This window comes from Malus sylvestris, chromosome 15 (assembly GCF_916048215.2).
Source record: "Malus sylvestris chromosome 15, drMalSylv7.2, whole genome shotgun sequence".
NCBI lineage: Eukaryota > Viridiplantae > Streptophyta > Magnoliopsida > Rosales > Rosaceae > Malus > Malus sylvestris.
In genome coordinates, this window is record NC_062274.1 from 25,714,435 (window position 1) to 25,731,004 (window position 16,570).

At 37.7% G+C, this 16,570-nt stretch overlaps 2 protein-coding genes and 1 long non-coding RNA gene across 6 annotated transcripts; 1 reads left to right on the top strand and 2 right to left on the bottom strand.

Annotated features, from left to right (window-relative positions):
- Positions 1 to 1,083: 1,083 nt before the first annotated feature.
- Positions 1,084 to 4,696, bottom strand: LOC126601361 (U1 small nuclear ribonucleoprotein A-like). Of its 4 annotated transcripts, none has more exons than XM_050268064.1 (10): positions 4,347 to 4,696; positions 4,137 to 4,199; positions 3,635 to 3,719; positions 3,463 to 3,531; positions 3,132 to 3,204; positions 2,839 to 2,881; positions 2,052 to 2,164; positions 1,900 to 1,969; positions 1,464 to 1,549; positions 1,084 to 1,360 (listed from the first exon to the last, which is right to left on the bottom strand). In XM_050268064.1, exons 1-10 carry the CDS (start codon positions 4,677 to 4,679, stop codon positions 1,318 to 1,320), a joined length of 978 nt encoding a protein of 325 aa, XP_050124021.1. In that variant the 5' UTR covers positions 4,680 to 4,696; the 3' UTR covers positions 1,084 to 1,317. The 4 variants fall into 4 exon arrangements, with proteins under 4 accessions (XP_050124021.1, XP_050124019.1, XP_050124020.1 ...); XM_050268062.1 differs by having other exon boundaries at positions 1,084 to 1,368; XM_050268063.1 differs by having other exon boundaries at positions 3,132 to 3,207.
- A 2,554-nt stretch (positions 4,697 to 7,250) lies between these two features.
- Positions 7,251 to 10,471, bottom strand: LOC126605011 (SUMO-conjugating enzyme SCE1). The gene is made up of 5 exons (XM_050272363.1): positions 10,234 to 10,471; positions 10,025 to 10,108; positions 8,592 to 8,744; positions 8,361 to 8,474; positions 7,251 to 7,625 (listed from the first exon to the last, which is right to left on the bottom strand). The coding sequence occupies exons 1-5, from the start codon at positions 10,300 to 10,302 to the stop codon at positions 7,563 to 7,565; spliced, it is 483 nt and encodes a 160-aa protein (XP_050128320.1). The 5' UTR covers positions 10,303 to 10,471; the 3' UTR covers positions 7,251 to 7,562.
- Positions 10,472 to 15,348: 4,877 nt separating this feature from the next.
- On the top strand, positions 15,349 to 16,332 carry LOC126601110 (uncharacterized). Its single transcript, XR_007615685.1, has 2 exons — positions 15,349 to 15,452; positions 15,671 to 16,332. It is a non-coding gene; the product is annotated as an uncharacterized LOC126601110 (long non-coding RNA).
- The last annotated feature ends 238 nt before the right edge of the window (positions 16,333 to 16,570 follow it).

Consider the following 16,570-nt stretch of genomic DNA (forward strand, 5'->3'; position numbering starts at 1 on the left):
TAGTTGAGAAACCTTAGTCGTAATTGTAAGTAATTCGACTTCTAATGGTGTACTGTCTATGGGCGTTGTTAAAGATATCATGTTTAATGAAGAAACAAGGAGAAAAGCTTTAGGTGCAAACACTGGACAACTCTTTGTCATAGAGAAAAGAGGTAAAAATTATGGTGAGACGAGATTCAGTGGCGACTGTCACTATTATGGGGAAAAGGGTCACATGAAGAAGCATTGTCGTAAATGGAAAAAAGAACAAAAGGATGGGAACAATACTATAGGTGTTGTGACTTATGATGAAGAGCATCTTTGATGCAGATGAGTGATGGTAGTTCGATTAGGGGGAATCTGGTCATGAGTAGTTCGATCAGGGGGAATCTGGTCATGAGTAGTTCAATCAGGAGGAATTTGGTCATGAGTAGTTCAGTCAGGGGAGGTTGGTTATGAGAAGTTCGATCAATAGGAGTTAGATCAAGAAGAGCAATCCTATTTTGGTATAACTTCCTCATGGTCTGGAGGGGGAGATTGTTGAGTTTTCAAGCCCATAATGAGTTGTCCTAAGGCTATTGGGAAATATAGTCTTAGATGATTAAATTGTTTTCCCAATTGGAGTTGTTTTCCCATTTGGAGTTGTTTACCCAATTGGAGTTAGTTTATTTAATTGGAGAAAGATTTATATCTATCCAATTTGGATTAATCGTACTTATTGAAGAAAACCTTTATTATATCTATATAAAGAGGCTATTGTACTAGCTTTGAATGGGAGCAAAACAATATTTGTATACCATCCAAGGGATTAGAGTGAGATAATATTGTAAGGGCAAAGTACGTCCGAGAGGAAAGATAAGATTTTATTTCTTATTCTTTTTGGGTTTTCGTCAAGTCTTAATCTTGTAGGCTTAGCAAGATTATTAGTTGTACCCATTATTGATATCGTGAAATATTGTTGTTGCTACCCATGAACGTAAGCATATATAGCGGAAACACGTTAATTTTTTGGTGCTGTATATCTTGGTTATTTATTTTTGATTTCTGTGTTTGTTCTATTTTTCTCATTCTTAAACATGATATTATCAACAGAGTCATTCCTCATAGACAAATCGCTGATTGATTGACATGCGTACATTAACTTTTGTTTTTCTAGACTTTATGAATCAATTTGATGCGTCCGACCGTAATTTGCAGTTAGATTGCATCCATCGGGTGCATGTAGAGAGTCAATTAAATAACATACTTTTGCTTGGATAGAAAAGCTACCAACTGTAAGATGTGGATCGTCTTGTGTGGGCACGGAAACAAGAAAAAATCTATCATCTTCTATTTGAATTACTTCGGCTTCTTACGCATTCCCATTCGTGATCTGGCGTATCTGGGATTCTTGTTATGCAAAACTGGTACTATAAAAACCAACAAATCCAAGGACCGGAAAGGTAAAAAGCAAACAAAACAAGAGGTGAGATACTAAAGGATACTCTAATCTCATGCCTTCGCCAGTTGTTGAAGAGTAGAGAAATGTGCCTTGCAGATGACTCAGCGCTCCAGTTGAGCAGGCAGTATCCTACAAATATAGGGCAAGGCATATAATTAGAATCACAAAGCACGTCTAGGAGGTTTTGCAATCAGGGAATTTGGACATTATGCTGGTAACCAACACTTTTATAAGACTATAACATACCAGCGATAAACTCATACTTCAACATCAGACACAGAATGCGACAATAGAACAAACACCAGACACAGAAAGCGACAATACAAGTATAGGATTACTTTCAATTTCCCAATGTTATCTACGAATGTTAAGCTAAACACGACTCATATCAGTGCTATTTACATCTCACTAAGCTCCCTCTTGGAAAGACCGCATAATTAGTGTTATTTTTAAGTTGGATAATAGCACTAAAAAAGTACCTGAAAATCAACAAAAGCAACTGGAGCTCCATATGTGCTTTGCATCTTCAATTTTATGAACCCAGGGCACCTAACAAAAACAATTAAAATACGCCACAAGTATTAAAGATTATACAGATGAATGTAGATGACAAGAAATTATAGCTATTAACCTTGAAAACACTTGAATTAGCTCTTGCTCCGTACATGTTGGCCCCAAGTTAGCCACGAAAAGCGTTGGACATGGAGTATTATTTTGTGGAAAATGCTGTGCTGAAGAATTATTCTGCCAATGTAAATAAGAGCCAAAAACATTCACAAATAGATTACATTTCTTGCGTATTATGTAACACCTAAGTTGAAGAGAGTGGGATTACAGATGAAAATATGCAAATTGACAAAACACAAAATGATGCACAAAATCCATGTTAGGAATCCATTATTTAAAATACTGAGGCTACAATGGAAGTTTCTTATATTACAATACAATGTGCGATAGGATGTACTCAATACTATTTTAAGGTACAATGGCCTTTTATTTCCATAAAATAATGTCTGGAAGTGCAGCACTATAGTTAAATGCACACACTGTGAAACATGGAAGTGATACACAGAAGAGCATGTATTTATCCATTCACAGCTACCCAAAGAGAAATGCAGCCCAAGTAAAAATTTTGGAAAGCAAGATACTCAGTTACGATTACCACTAAAATCTGACTGAACTGCAACTAAAACCTCCAATATGGAAAGAGAAAAAACAGACGGGGGTTGGCCAAAAAAGAAGGTTAATGCCTGACAAGATAAATATGATATGGCTTAAAAGAATGGAACATGTATATTATGAAAGCAAAAAAAGAAAATCAAAGAAAATATTGCATGACCATCTTCAAGAATTAAAAACTGACTTGAAAATTAAACTGCTCTGAAAAACTGAGTACAAGTAGTGAAGAGAAACCATACCATGTTTAGGGCTATTGTCTTGTGTACAGCTCTGTCATTGAAGCTGCCATGAATGAATAGCAAAGAAAACAATAAATGAGTACAAAAAGTTCAATAGATTTACTAAAGTGTTATTTCAGAAGGGAAATACTATACTCCAACTTCATGGAACAGGGCGTCCACAAACTTCTTTTACTATGCCCTTGGCCTTTCAGCTAGAAGTGATATATTTTAGAATAAACTATGTGCTGATTATTGAGCTAATTGTAGTAACTTCATGTGAAAAAAACGTGTGCTTAAGCAGTGCAGATGACCTTGGTGCAGATGGATAACCAATCATGTTGTAAGCAGAATTACCCATTCCAGGCACGTGAATGCTGCCAACACCTGCTAGTGTCCAAGCGTGCAAAACATGTGCAATGTGAGCTATTAGATCAATGTGTCCTCCATGTGACTAAGTAATAGTTTCTGATCTCAGAGACCAGACAATCATCAAACAGATTATCATCAAGACAATCGATTATACAGATAAGTAAGTGAGATAGCATAATGTACATCAGGATAATTAATGACATAAACAACTGCAGACAAGGAATTCACATGAGGTAAATCCCTTAAACAAGCAGTTACAGACAATCATCTTACCAGAATCAGGAGTTCCCCTAGAATATGACGAACTTCTAGCTCTCTTATCTGAGCTAGGTCTTTCATCATCTGCAAATAATGATCGACAATAGCACAGATTGCAATTCCAATCCAGTTAATACTGAAATAAAACAAAAGGACAAAGAAAGTGAAAAAGCACAAAGAAATCGACCTGTTCTTGAGCGCTTTGACCTAGAATTAGATTTTGCTAGATCAATATATAATTTTGATCCCTTCTCAAGATCAAACACCATCCCCTGCAAACAAGGATCGTGATCAACAGTTCTCAGTTAATGTTTTCACATTTTTCTTTTGCGCACCTAAATTTCACATAAAAAGCAGAAAACCTGCCGACTAAAGAACCTTTGCAAACTGCTACCAAAGAACCTCCATCCTCCACAAATAAATAGTTATAAGTGATTCAACCCTATGCTAGGCTCTTCAGCCAAGTAAATGAAAAGTGGATAAATATTGGCTACACTACCATAATTGTAGATTGCAACCAACTTACAAGTAGAATGATTGTCCGGAAGATAATTTTAAACCGCAAATACCAATTTATACAATCCGGTTTCCACAATGTCAACATGGCAATGCAACCAAATATAGTACAAATACAATGTCTACTCACAGATATCCAAATTTTACATCACCGAATAATGCAAGATACTTACATTCAGCGCATGCATTGCTCCAATGGCAGACTGCTGATCTAAGAACACCGCGAAAGCACAAGGCTGCATCACCAAAACATCATGTCAGCTAAAAAAAAAACTTCCGGGTCAATAAAACCAACACATTCAATTCCAATTCAAAATTCCCCAACTTCCCAATCAAAATCTCTGAAAATTAAGCATTAAATTGATTGAATTCTAACGCTGTACCTGAGACTTTCCGGTGGGGGTTCGGAGGTGGGAGGATTCGTAACCCGGAAACTCGCGGAAGAGGTTGTAGATTTCGCGGGGCTTGACATCTTCTGAGAGACCGGCGACGAATAGGGTTCGGAGCTCGTCGTATGAGGGTTGGGGGATACGAGGGGCAACGTAGGAAGCGAAAGATGGTGGCTGTTGAGGGAAGTAGGGCTGAACCAAGTAGTGCTGAGGCGGTGGCGCCACCACTGGGGGCGGTTGAGGCGGCGGGGGTTGTGGGTGGGGGGTGTAGTCAACCGAGCCTGGTGGTGGAGGCGGTGGCGGGTAATAGGCAGCCATGTCGTCCATTTGAAGTCTCTGTTTTGTGTACTGTGATACAGTAGCTGCAGTGTCTTAAGTTTCAAAGGTGGGCTGGGCCTGAAAGTTTGGAGCCCAAATATGTATGTTTTTTTTTATAAATATAATTTGGTTTTTTTTATTAGCATCCCACATATTGTTGAATGCACCATATAAAAAATTCAATATTAAATTACTTATTTATTTTACTATGCAATGACAATTTCGACCTTATTAAATTTTTAAAAAAATAAGAAATTTTCAAATACACCCCACATCACTTTTAACATATTATTTATTTTCTTCAATTATCAAAATCCTCACACCCTCCATTGTTGAACCAAATCTTAATTAATGAAATTACAAACACATTGATTGAGAAAACCCTAACAAAATTTCTATGAATATGCCAATGCTATTGATCACTGTGACTGCAAGACATTATTTTCTCTCCAACCACACATTTTATCACATCCCGGCATTTACTATGTTGAAAAACTTCAGAACTTATGCCTTTGAACCAGCTCTGTGAATTGCAATGCCAACAACTTGAAACTTTCAATAATTCTTTTTTATTTTTTATTTCTTTTGTTATAGAAAAGTTACATAAGATCTTGAGTTTGGAAGTAATATAAGATTTTCCAATCTGCACAAAGATAAAAAAAATTTAAGATAAGTGTTAGCGTCCAAATCAGTTAATGATGTGCTCTCAAGTTGGAAACGAAAAACAAGTCAATCATAGAAGTAATTACCCTAGGAACAGCAGGGTATCTAGATTCAATCCATCAAAATTAAAAATGAGTATTATAAAATTTGAAGAAATTGGGGTGTACATAGAAATATAATGTGTGTTTTGAGAATGTGGGGGTGCGAGGGTATTATGGAGAGGTATGTGGGGTGTATAAAGATAATTTTTAATTGAAAAAGTAAATGTGGGGTGTATTAAGTATGTGAGGTTTATTCAACAATTTATGGGGTGCTAATATAATAAGCCATATAATTTCTTTTCTTAAATAGGGACCAGAGACTCGGACTTGGAAGTGGAGGATTAAATTGGAATAAAAATATAATTTCTTTTCTTAAATAGAGGCGAAAGACTCGAACTTGAAAGTGGAGGATTAAATTCGAATCAAAATATAATTTCTTTTCTTAAATAGGGGCGAAAGACTCGAACTTGGAAGTGGAGGATTAATTGGAATCAAACTCATCATTCACAAACTTTAAATCTAAAGCATTTCATTTACAAAGTGAAAATAAATATTATTAGAGTGTGAGTAGTAAGTGGCGGTTTATTTACTCTTTGTTGAAAGAAACAATGTATGTCCATTTATGGGAGCCACCAAGTTGTTGGTTAACGAGAATTGGGATCAAGCAACGGTCGAGATGGCCGAGCACGCAGCCTGAGTGTGGATATGGATACTTCAGTTTAAAATGGCACAAAAAGGGAAAATGATCATTGTCGGATTTTTTTTTTGGGAATTCCCTGCTCATAGTCGTTCATTGTATATTGTGCGGTCAGTTTTCGTTAGATACTATTGATATTTAATTTTAAATTAAAAATGATTTATAACCATACAATATACGATGAACGGTCACGATCACGGAATTCCCAGAATTCTAAAAAAAAAGCATACGGCGAGGATCATTTTCCCACAAAAAGTTTAAATTTGATAAAAATAGGCGATTACATATAAGTCTCGACGAAAATTGATGAACTGAAAACAATGAGAAGCACCGTCCTGGCTAAAACAGCAGCGCGACACTTGCAATAGCTGCAAGGATATGCAACTGATTTAAAATTCGTTTAGATGTGCTTTTAAAATGATTGAAAGTGCTTGTGATGAAAATGTTTTTAGAACCAATCCTTAGTAAAAATGCAAATAAATCTTGAAAAAGCACTTAAAAGTACTTCTTAGAAGAAGCACATAATTGGTGCTTCTTGCATAAAACACTTTAAACGCTTTTGGAACCCAAAAACATTTTCTCTAAAAACGTTTTCAATCATTTCAAAAGCACATCCAGAGATGAATTTGAACCACATTATTGCTAGCATATTATGAGGCTAAATCCATCCCCTCATCTTAGTGTAGATAATATCAATTGTTTTTTTTTTTTTTAAAAGAAAAAAAAGAAAAGGCACATCCAACCGTGAAATTACAAAACGTCCGTCCCAGCTGAACGCGCTTCATTCAGTTTGCTACGAACCTTGTTGCTGACTATTTGCACATAATGCAGCCCCTTGGGTTCATCACCTCACAATAAATTCTACCAAATCCCAATCATCCCGCTGAGTGTTATCTGCAAAACAGTACTACACGTACCGAAAGTGTTTTTGACTTCTAGGTGGCCGACCAAATGGTACGCCCTCTTGGTCGCCTGATGACCACAAATTCATGGTCACCCCCGTTGGATTTGAGATCAAGGATGAAAGTAAAATAATTCATTCTCCGACCCTGATAACCAATCCAAGGGGTAGTGCGCATGAAATTCATAGTGAGGGCAAATGCGAACAAATGAAACACCACCGGATCAACTGGTATCATAAAATTTGAGAAACATTTGCTTCATAAATACACGCAATCAAAGCCACGAATGACAATTCTCATAAATCAACACAATCGGCATAGTCTCAACATTTAAGATTGTGTTTCTCATTGACATGACTCATGAGTATCACCGGTCACTCGTACTAGTGTCATTCATTAACACAAGTTAATCCAAATGATAACAGAATATAAATTCAACCTTGTAGAGTACACATGATGCTAACTGAAACTGCTTATAACTTCCAAACAACAATTTTTGACATAAGCAGTTTTTAACATTAAACATAAGGCAGCAACTGACAGTTACCAAAGTACCGGGACTTTCTTGGACTAGAAGGCCAATTTTGCATTACACAAGAGGTGGGTATTGCCTGGACTGCTGCCGAACCCTCTTCTTGTACTCTGTGGCATCCTGCATCAAGCCAAATTGAAGAGTATAAGAACAAGAACTTAAGCAAACATAAATTACCTCCTCTTAAATTCGTATGAGGTGGTCCGCATTTAATCATATTGTGCCATGGCCACCCACCAACAGATAGCACAACAATGGCAACCCTTGAGTTGCAGTCACGCGGGGTGAGTTCAGATGCAAATTAATTCCCACTTCCAGGATCAGTGAAGCAAGTGTATATTTTTAATACTGAATCATTTGTCTAGTGGACCTCCCAATGATATTGCATAGCCTCAGAAAATGTGGGAATCCACGTTTTAAAAAATGTGTTTTAAGACACACCTAGGCGGTCTTGGAGGCCCGGACGATGATGAACACACCTCTGCCCGATGGGAGTAGGCTATAAAGTCACCTAGACGTGTTCGAGGCGCGCCTAGGCGGCTTAGGCATTCGACTGGGCGTTTGTTTTTATTTTTTTACTGCCCAAACCCAAAATGATGTCATCTTGGGCAGGGTTTTCTAATTAAAACAAAAATCAAGGAATTGGAACTTGTCCTCTTCCTCTTCACAGCATAAGTTTGTAATTTTAAGACAAGGGTTTCTCACCTACAGTGAAGAATTTTTTTATTAGATTGTTGATTTTTCTTCTACCATTATGCTTTCTCTTTCTTTACATTCATTACATAAACTATAGAGATTTCCCTCAAAGTTTTGTGGAGCAATGGGAAAATACAAAGTTGTTAAGTAGAAGAATACCTGAATGAAGAGGTGATACCCTTCTGTCTGTGCAGGATCAGCAGGATTTGGCTGGTCCAGCAAATCCTGAATGCCCACAAGAATTTGCTTCACAGTTATTGCTGGTCTCCAACCCTAAATATAAGACAGAGAATGCTAAGTTACCATGCGATAAAAATCACACTAAACTCTCCATGCCAAAGAAGTGGCCTCCTTATGTTGAAAGAGTTTAAACAAGAAGAAGGTGCTTACACTGTCCTCATTAAGAATTGATAGACAGACAGTTCCAGATGGATATACATTGGGGTGGAAGAAACCTGGTGGGAATTTACACTTTGGAGGCTTGCTAGGGTAGTCTTCACTGAAGTGAAGTGTAAGTGGAAAGAAACCCCCCTCCCAGTCAGTCTGCAACAAAAGATTAGGAAGACAAGTGAATACCTAAAGAAACATCAAATTTTATTTCCTCACATCTACTGTCCAGTGTCCATTTCAAACTTCACTATAAAAATAAGAAAAGTAGAACAGTGAAGGCTCCTGCTGTTAATAAATAACCATAATGTCTATTGCATATTGCCTGAAATACAAATCCTTTCCTTGTCGCAACTTTCTCTGAAGTAAACAAACGCTTAATATAACTACCGAGAATATAATTAATACAAACATGTTGAATGGACATGAAAACAATAACCAAAACACCTGACTTTGAAAGGGATAAAGAAAGAAAAATACACAATTAAAAATTGATATAAAAACATTGTAGATGTTAGAAAAAACCCTCAAAGAAGGCCATTCGTGCTGAGTCTTCCACTAAAATCAACACAAGCTTCTGCATTATGGTACAAAATGTCAGAAGCAAAATATACCAAGAAGATGCATAATCATTCCATCTCACTGGTTAATAAACAAAAAGGCCTCGATTCATGCACAAGTGATTTAGCCAAAAGTTAAATAGGATTGAAAATGTCATTATTTCCATCCTAAAGTATGTAAGTAATTTATCCCTACAAATCTTTTAAACGTGTATGAAATGGCTCAAATATTTTGCAACACCATTCAAGTTAGCTTATAAATCATTCTCCGTGGACCAGATCCAGCATAAAACATGAATTTGCTCACTAAGTGATTAAGAAAAAAAGTAGTTCAAACAAATTTTCATTCCAGTCCATGAACCGGGTAAAAGATGAGAGTGCTCAATATGCAAACTAAATCCAAACCAAATCACGCAAGTAATATGAACACATCAAGTCACGTATGTATTTTCAACAATATATACACTAACGCTCTTCCTTCTTCAGAGAGTTTTGTGTGGCATACATCGAAACCGCGCACTCAATCATGATTTCACCTCATAAATGATACTAATTGAAAATTTAGAAATATAACACCGTACGAAACTGAGTGCCAATACAACATTACCCAGGAAATATATAAGCATAAAATGACCAACTTACGGCTTTCCAGGAAAAAACTTTCACAAAAGATTCTGTGGTATGATAAATTAAGCAAAAAGTAATTTCTAAAAAATTTCAAACAAAATTGAGGGAAAAAAAAAAAACCATCTAATAGTTCATTTCCCTTTTCCCAATAATCCATATGAACTAAGAAACCCAAAAAATTACCCGAAAATTAAAAAAACACATTGAAACAGTAAAAATTAAAAGTGCACAATAAGTCAGAGAGCTTACACCGGTCTTGCCAGGAATCGTGCAATGCCACACCATCAAATTAACCGTCCCATCTGGTAAAGTCTCCGGCTTCGCAACAAAACCCTACAGCACAGAAATTAACCCAAAAAAATCAAGACCCAAATCCAGAATTTCACAGAGTAATTCGGAGAGAGAGAGAGAGAGAGAGAGAGAGAGAGAGAGAGAGAGGGAGTGGTGGGTGTACGGACGTGAGGGTGGTTCTTCCGCCAGGCCTTGCGCTCCTCCGCTAGACGGCCGCGAGCTATACCTCCAGACATGGCGTCGCTTGTCGGTTTCCGAGTCGTCTCCTTTTGGGGGTTTTTTTAAAGAGCGAAAAATCGAAGACTTTTATGGTGGTGCGATACAGCAAATGGATTGGTGGGGGTGGAAGAGGAGGTGCGATTCTCGTTCTCTGGTTTATGGGGCTTCGATTCGATTTTGTAATTTTGCATTATTATAAATGTTTTGGTCCCCAAAGTCAATCAAATTACTATTTTTTTTAATCAAAATTTTTAATACAAAAGTATATATATTTTCTTAATGGCCTATTTGTCAATTTGCCTTACGAATGTGTGTATAACCGCCAATTTATCTCCAAAATTTTAATTTTAAGCAATTATCTTTCTAACCTTTTCTAATTAGCCATCTTCCCCTTTAAACTCTAATTTTAGTTGAATACCTTTCAACTTTTATAAATAGTCAATTTTCTTTTGATGCTAGATTTAAAAAAATTTCATCGATTTTGACCACATTAACAACACATGACAACTCTATGGGGACCAAAAAAAATGAAAAACTGGATGGATGATGAATCTAACATTAGAGAAGAAATTGGCTATTTGTATTTTAAAGGGTAATCGGTTAAAATTAAAGTTCAGAAATAAATAATTAACTACAAAAGTTTAGAGAAATAATGTGCTAAAATTAAAATTTATGAGAAAAATTGACAAGTCTGTATAAATTCGGAAGAAATCTGACAAATACCTCCTCTTTATTTTTAGTTTCATTAATTTATGTTAAATTCTCGCGTGAGAACCACGCCGTTATATGTCGTTCACGTGACCCACGCTTTATGTTAAATTCTCTGCACCCTTTTGTACGTATGGTGCCGTAACCAAGGCTCCTACTAGAATGGGCTGGGCCTTGTTATGAACCAAAAGCCCTTTAGCCCAAAGATCTTTTTTACCAGTTACAAATCCTTACATGGGCTCAATGATTGGACTACAGTTAAAGGTCTGCTACCTGTTTGTTTTTTTGTTTCCCTTGAACTTCGGGGTGCGATCTGTCCTATTCCATTTAGTTTTGGCCTCAAACTGTATGCATAATTTTGAATCAATGCAACGGACTCGGCTATGGTAAATTGCATATATGATCGTTAGACAATGAATGTATTAATTAAATGCATGTACCTTATTCAGTTCTCAACGTAAAATTATAATTTGGATTGGTTCGGTTTAGTTAGCCATAATTTATAACATTGAATAAAAAATTTCAAGATATGGTGGTTAAGAAGACAGATCAATTGGGTTGAATAGAAGTACCTTTCATTGTAGGGCAAAGAGATATGGAAGGAGATGAAGCCTTCATTAGTACACAACTACATTCAAATTTGACAAAATCATTACTGCAATGGAGACCCGCCTACAAAAGAACTGGATTTTAGAGGTTATTATTTGCTTCAATCAATTAGATCAATGTAATCTATACTAATTATCTCACTAAAGATGCAAAAAGGTTATATTTAATAAATTAATAGCAGATGACGTTGTATCGTAGTGGTGGAAAGCAATTATACATATGTACCCTCATGTGGGTTCGATCTCTGCCGATCCAACAAGCTTTTGTTGTTGATTCTCCCAACTATTGCTTAACTAAAAACTACAAAACCTTGCAGATGGTGCTACCGTTGATTGTTGTTTACATTTACGCTTCATTGTTCTCATCAAATTTTGTTTTTTTTCAGATTTTCTTTTTTGAAAACTTGATCTATTAGAGGATGCAGGAAGATGAACGATTTGAATCGTTGATATTATATTCAGAGTTTTACGGTTAGTGAAAATATTGCTTGATGTTTATAAAGTTTCTACAAACTATATGACATCGACTCATATTTCAGTTAACCGTATATATTGAAATGTGATATCAAAGATCTGAACCGTTCATCTTCTTACATCCACCAAATAATCATGTTTTCAAAAAAGAAAATTTTAAAAATGAAATTTAGTAAGAAGAATAAAGTGTAAATGGCAATCGACGGTTAAATATAAATTTAAGGTTTATGAATTATAGTGTTGAATTTCGAAGCTGACCCCTTCATGAAAGTTGTAAAGTTTGTTACTATGAGTGATTGTATTTTTTTATTTTTTTATATTTTTTACACTTCTACAATAATTTTTATTAATTTTATTAATTTTTCCCTCAAATAAAAAACATTATTCATGAAGGTTTGGAGGATTTTAAAAATCTAAACGATAATGTAAATATAACCATTATCTACTCATGGAGGAATAATGATGAATCACGAGTGTTTATATATTCTTTCACGTTTTTCATACTTGTATGTATGTCTTTTTAGTTCTTGCCTATACAAATACTATATTAGTTTATTTTAATTTTGGACAACAACATGTTAAGTAAAATTTATCATAGTAATAATAATAAGGAACTCTCATAATAAAAATAAATAATGACTAAAACTTTTTTTTAAAACTTATATGGAATAATAAAACAAAACTTATTTAATATAGAATATATTGTATATATTAATATGGCTATTGTATTTTATAATAAATCTTTTAGTAATTAAACTTTAAAATTATCAAAATAAATTTTTTCTTAACGGGTCGAAACGGGTTACCCATGTGTTACCTGCATGTATACCCGTTAAGAACCCGTTATTAACGGGTTCTTAACGGGTCACCCAATAATGACCCGATAAGTTATCATGTTGACTTGAAACCCGTTATTTTTGTGTCGTGTCAGAAACTGCCGGGTCTAACTATAAGCAAAGCTAAAGTCCAATTTGAAACACAACCCAGCCTCAGCCGATTGAGGGCACATTAGGGAGGACAAGGAAGACCGTCTTTTGAAAGAATGTGAACTAGAGAGAATGGGGTCGAATGACCCAAACTTCCGTACACATCCGTCTTCGACAATGCGATGCAACCCAATCTGCAGCAGAATTTGCTTGGCGGGAACCCATCTCCAACTAATGGAATGGAACCAATTTCTGAGGTTCCTAATTTGGATAAAAACAAAAAAAGGGGTATAAAAGCCATCTTCCTCTTATAAAGTTGCCATTTATACCATTTATGTCTTGGATATCATTATCAATGGCAGCATGAACGGCAAGAATAGCCGCCCTCGCCTCGGATTCAAGGGCCGACTTAGATAAACAAACAGCAGACTTGCCGGTCACCATAGAGCCGTTAGAAGAGCGAAATAACACGCCCAGGCCGGCTTCCACATTTAAGCATATTGAATACCAATTAAGCAATCAAAAGTAGCCTCTTTGTGTCGGGGCAAATAAAAGCCACCACAATTTCAAGTTCCGTAATTCATAGTTCAAACTTCCAAGTCAAAATCCTTGTGCTCTCTTTCTCTCTCTCTCTCTCTCTATCAATCTAACTAAAACATAATTAGCATCTTCTTGTTTTTTTTTTTGGGGTAAGAGGTTCAGGGCCGAAGGGGTAGAGGAAGACCTAGGAAAACTTTGGAAGAGACTCTAAGAAAAGACTTAGAGTACTTGGATCTAACGAAGGACATGACACATGATCGAGCACAATGGCGTTCTAAGATTCATATAGCCGATCCCACTCAGTGACTTGGATTTTCCAAGTCTCCAACCGAGAAGTTTTCCTCACTCGGAAAATTAAGGGAACACTACCCCAACCTACATGCTCCACTCAGAAAGCTTCAACATACAAGCTTCAACAAAAGAAAATTCAAAGAACTTAGCGAAGAAGGCTTTGGTGTATCTAACACAATACGTTGAAATGAAGGAAAGCTTATTTATTGATATCCCCGATAAGCTACAAATATGTACATATACACGAGTCAAAATAAACACACAAGAGGGAGCATTCACAAAGGTTGCTTAGGAGAAGTCTCAGCAGTCGGTAGAGCCCCAGAAAGAGAAGGCACCGGAGGGGGATCATTTGGAGCCTCAGTACTGGACAGAACCCTAGAAGGAGGAGGCATCAGAGGTTGATCATTTGGAGCTTCATTACGCGGTACAGCCCCAGAAGACGAAGGCAATAAATGCCTTTGGAACAAACCCACAAATCTCTGATGATCAAGTAAAACCTGACCATCAGTTTCCTTCATCTGGTCAAGCTTCCTCTTCATGTTTGTAGCATAGTCATGTGCGAGCCGGTGCAACTGTTTATTCTCATGCTTGAGCCCTCTAATCTCCTGTTTGAGACTCATCACTTCAGCCGCCAATGATTCAACTTGGCGGGTTCGAGCAAATAGGCGTTGGGCCATATTAGACACAGAACCTGCACACTGAACACTGAGAGCCAGCGAATCCTTAACAGCTAACTCATCAGACCGTTTGGAAAGTAGTCTGTTATCTTTGGGAGTGAGAAGGTTCCTGGCCACCACCGCAGCGGTCATATCATTCTTCATCACGGAATCCCCAACGGTAAGAGGACCAGTAGGGGAGACGAATGATGGGCGCCATATGTTGTCTGGAGAAGGCGGGGCTGCCTCTTCAACAAGGTTCAAGTCAAAACGACGGTCGGACAAATCAAGATCTTAGAAGTGCAAGAATGAAGCTTCTACTGGTGGAGATTCAAGTGTGCTTTGGAACTTAATGCCAGCCCCTATAAAAATCTGCACTCGACGGAGCTTCAGAAATCGAAGAGGCGCCTGCTCAGAAATCGAAGAGGCGTTTGCTTTCTCAAAAGCTGGGCTGCTTAGAGATCACGAGGGTTGATCTCAGAAATCGAAGAGGCGTTTGCTTTCTCAAAAGTTGGGCTGCTCAAAGACCTCGAAGGCTGATCTCAAAAATCGAAGAGGCGCTCGCTTTCTCAAAAGCTGGGCTTCCCAGAAACCACGAGGGCCGATCTCAGAAATCGAAGAGGCACCTACTTTTCCAGCCTTGTCAGCACCTGTCACACGCACACTCAGCTTTGCGAAAATTATGGGCATTCTGTCGAAGACTTCTGGGGAAGTAGAAAACACATGAATCTTACTGTTCAATCACCCACTTCCCACACGCAACAATAGCTCATGGGTACCACAGATAACTTTGCCAAAGTTCTCTGCCAAAGTTGAGCACGTGAAGCTTGCAGCTCCTACTACATCGTTCCCATAAATTTTGAAGGTCTAGCTACCATATTATTACCCACAAGGGTAAAGGAACAGTACCACTGCTGGATAATTGGAAAGTCCTTGTGTGTCAACCTCTGTGCTTCGTGGCAAGGTAGACTAGCAAACATGCCCAACCTTTACTCACATTCGAGAAAACACTCCCAATAAGATTGCTTGCTCCAAAATCGAAGAGGCACCGTCCTCCGAATCTCGAGAGCCAGACTCTCAACATGACTACTTTCTTAAAAATCGAAGAGAGGGTAAAGGAACAGTACCATTGCTGGATAATTGGAAAGTCCTTGTGTGTCAACCTCTGTGCTTCATGGCAAGGTAGACTAGCAAACATGCCCAACCTTTACTCACATTCGAGAAAACACTCCCAACAAGATTGCTTGCTCCAAAATCGAAGAGGCACCGCCCTCCGAATCTCGAGAGCCAGACTCCCAACATGATTACTTTCTCAAAAATCGAAGAGACACTGCTCCCCGAATCTTCGAGAGCCAGACCCCCAACATGATTGCTTTCTCAAAAATCGATGAGGCATCGTTCTCCGAATCAATCGAAGAGGCGCTCGCTTTCTCAAAAGCTGGGCTGCTCAGACACCACGAGGGCCGATCTCAGAAATCGAAGAGGCACCTACTTTTCTAGCCTTGTCAGCACCTGTCACACGCACACTCAGCTTTGCAGAAATTATGGGCATTCTGTCGAAGACTTCTGGTGAAGTAGAAAGCACATGAATCTTACTGTTCAATCACCCACTTCCCACACGCAACAATAGCTCATGGGTACCACAGATAACTTTGCCAAAGTTCTCTGCCAAAGTTGAGCACGTGAAGCTTGCAGCTCCCACTACATCGCTCTGACCAAGAAAGGTAAAAGAATAACAAAGAAACAGCACTAACAAAGTTTAGACACATAAATTTTGAAGTTCTAGCTACCATATTATTACCCACAAGGGTAAAGGAACAATACCACTGCTGGATAATTGGAAAGTCCCTGTTTGTCAACCTCTGTGCTTCGTGGCAAGGTAGACTAGCAAACATGCCCAACCTTTACTCACATTCGAGAAAACACTCCCAACAAGATTGCTTGCTCCAAAATCGAAGAGACACCGTCCTCCGAACCTCGAGAGCCAGACTCCCAACATGACTACTTTCTCAAAATCGAAGAGAGGGTAAAGGAACAGTACCATTGCTGGATAATTGGAAAGTCCCTGTGTGTCAACCTTTG

Excerpts from the sequence above, each read along its gene's own strand:
- LOC126601361 (XM_050268061.1), bottom strand. The coding sequence starts at position 4,679 with ATGGACGACATGGCTGCCTATTACCCGCCACCGCCTCCACCACCAGGC. Across the intron at positions 3,720-4,136 it reads GAGCAATGCATGCGCTGAAT|GGGATGGTGTTTGATCTTGA; the intron begins GTAAGTATCTTG and ends CCTTGTTTGCAG. Across the intron at positions 2,165-2,838 it reads AGACAATAGCCCTAAACATG|AATAATTCTTCAGCACAGCA; the intron begins GTATGGTTTCTC and ends TTACATTGGCAG.
- LOC126605011 (XM_050272363.1), bottom strand. The coding sequence starts at position 10,302 with ATGTCTGGAGGTATAGCTCGCGGCCGTCTAGCGGAGGAGCGCAAGGCC. Across the intron at positions 10,109-10,233 it reads GGCGGAAGAACCACCCTCAC|GGTTTTGTTGCGAAGCCGGA; the intron begins GTCCGTACACCC and ends TCTGTGCTGTAG. Across the intron at positions 8,745-10,024 it reads CGATTCCTGGCAAGACCGGT|ACTGACTGGGAGGGGGGTTT; the intron begins GTAAGCTCTCTG and ends CTTTTGTTGCAG.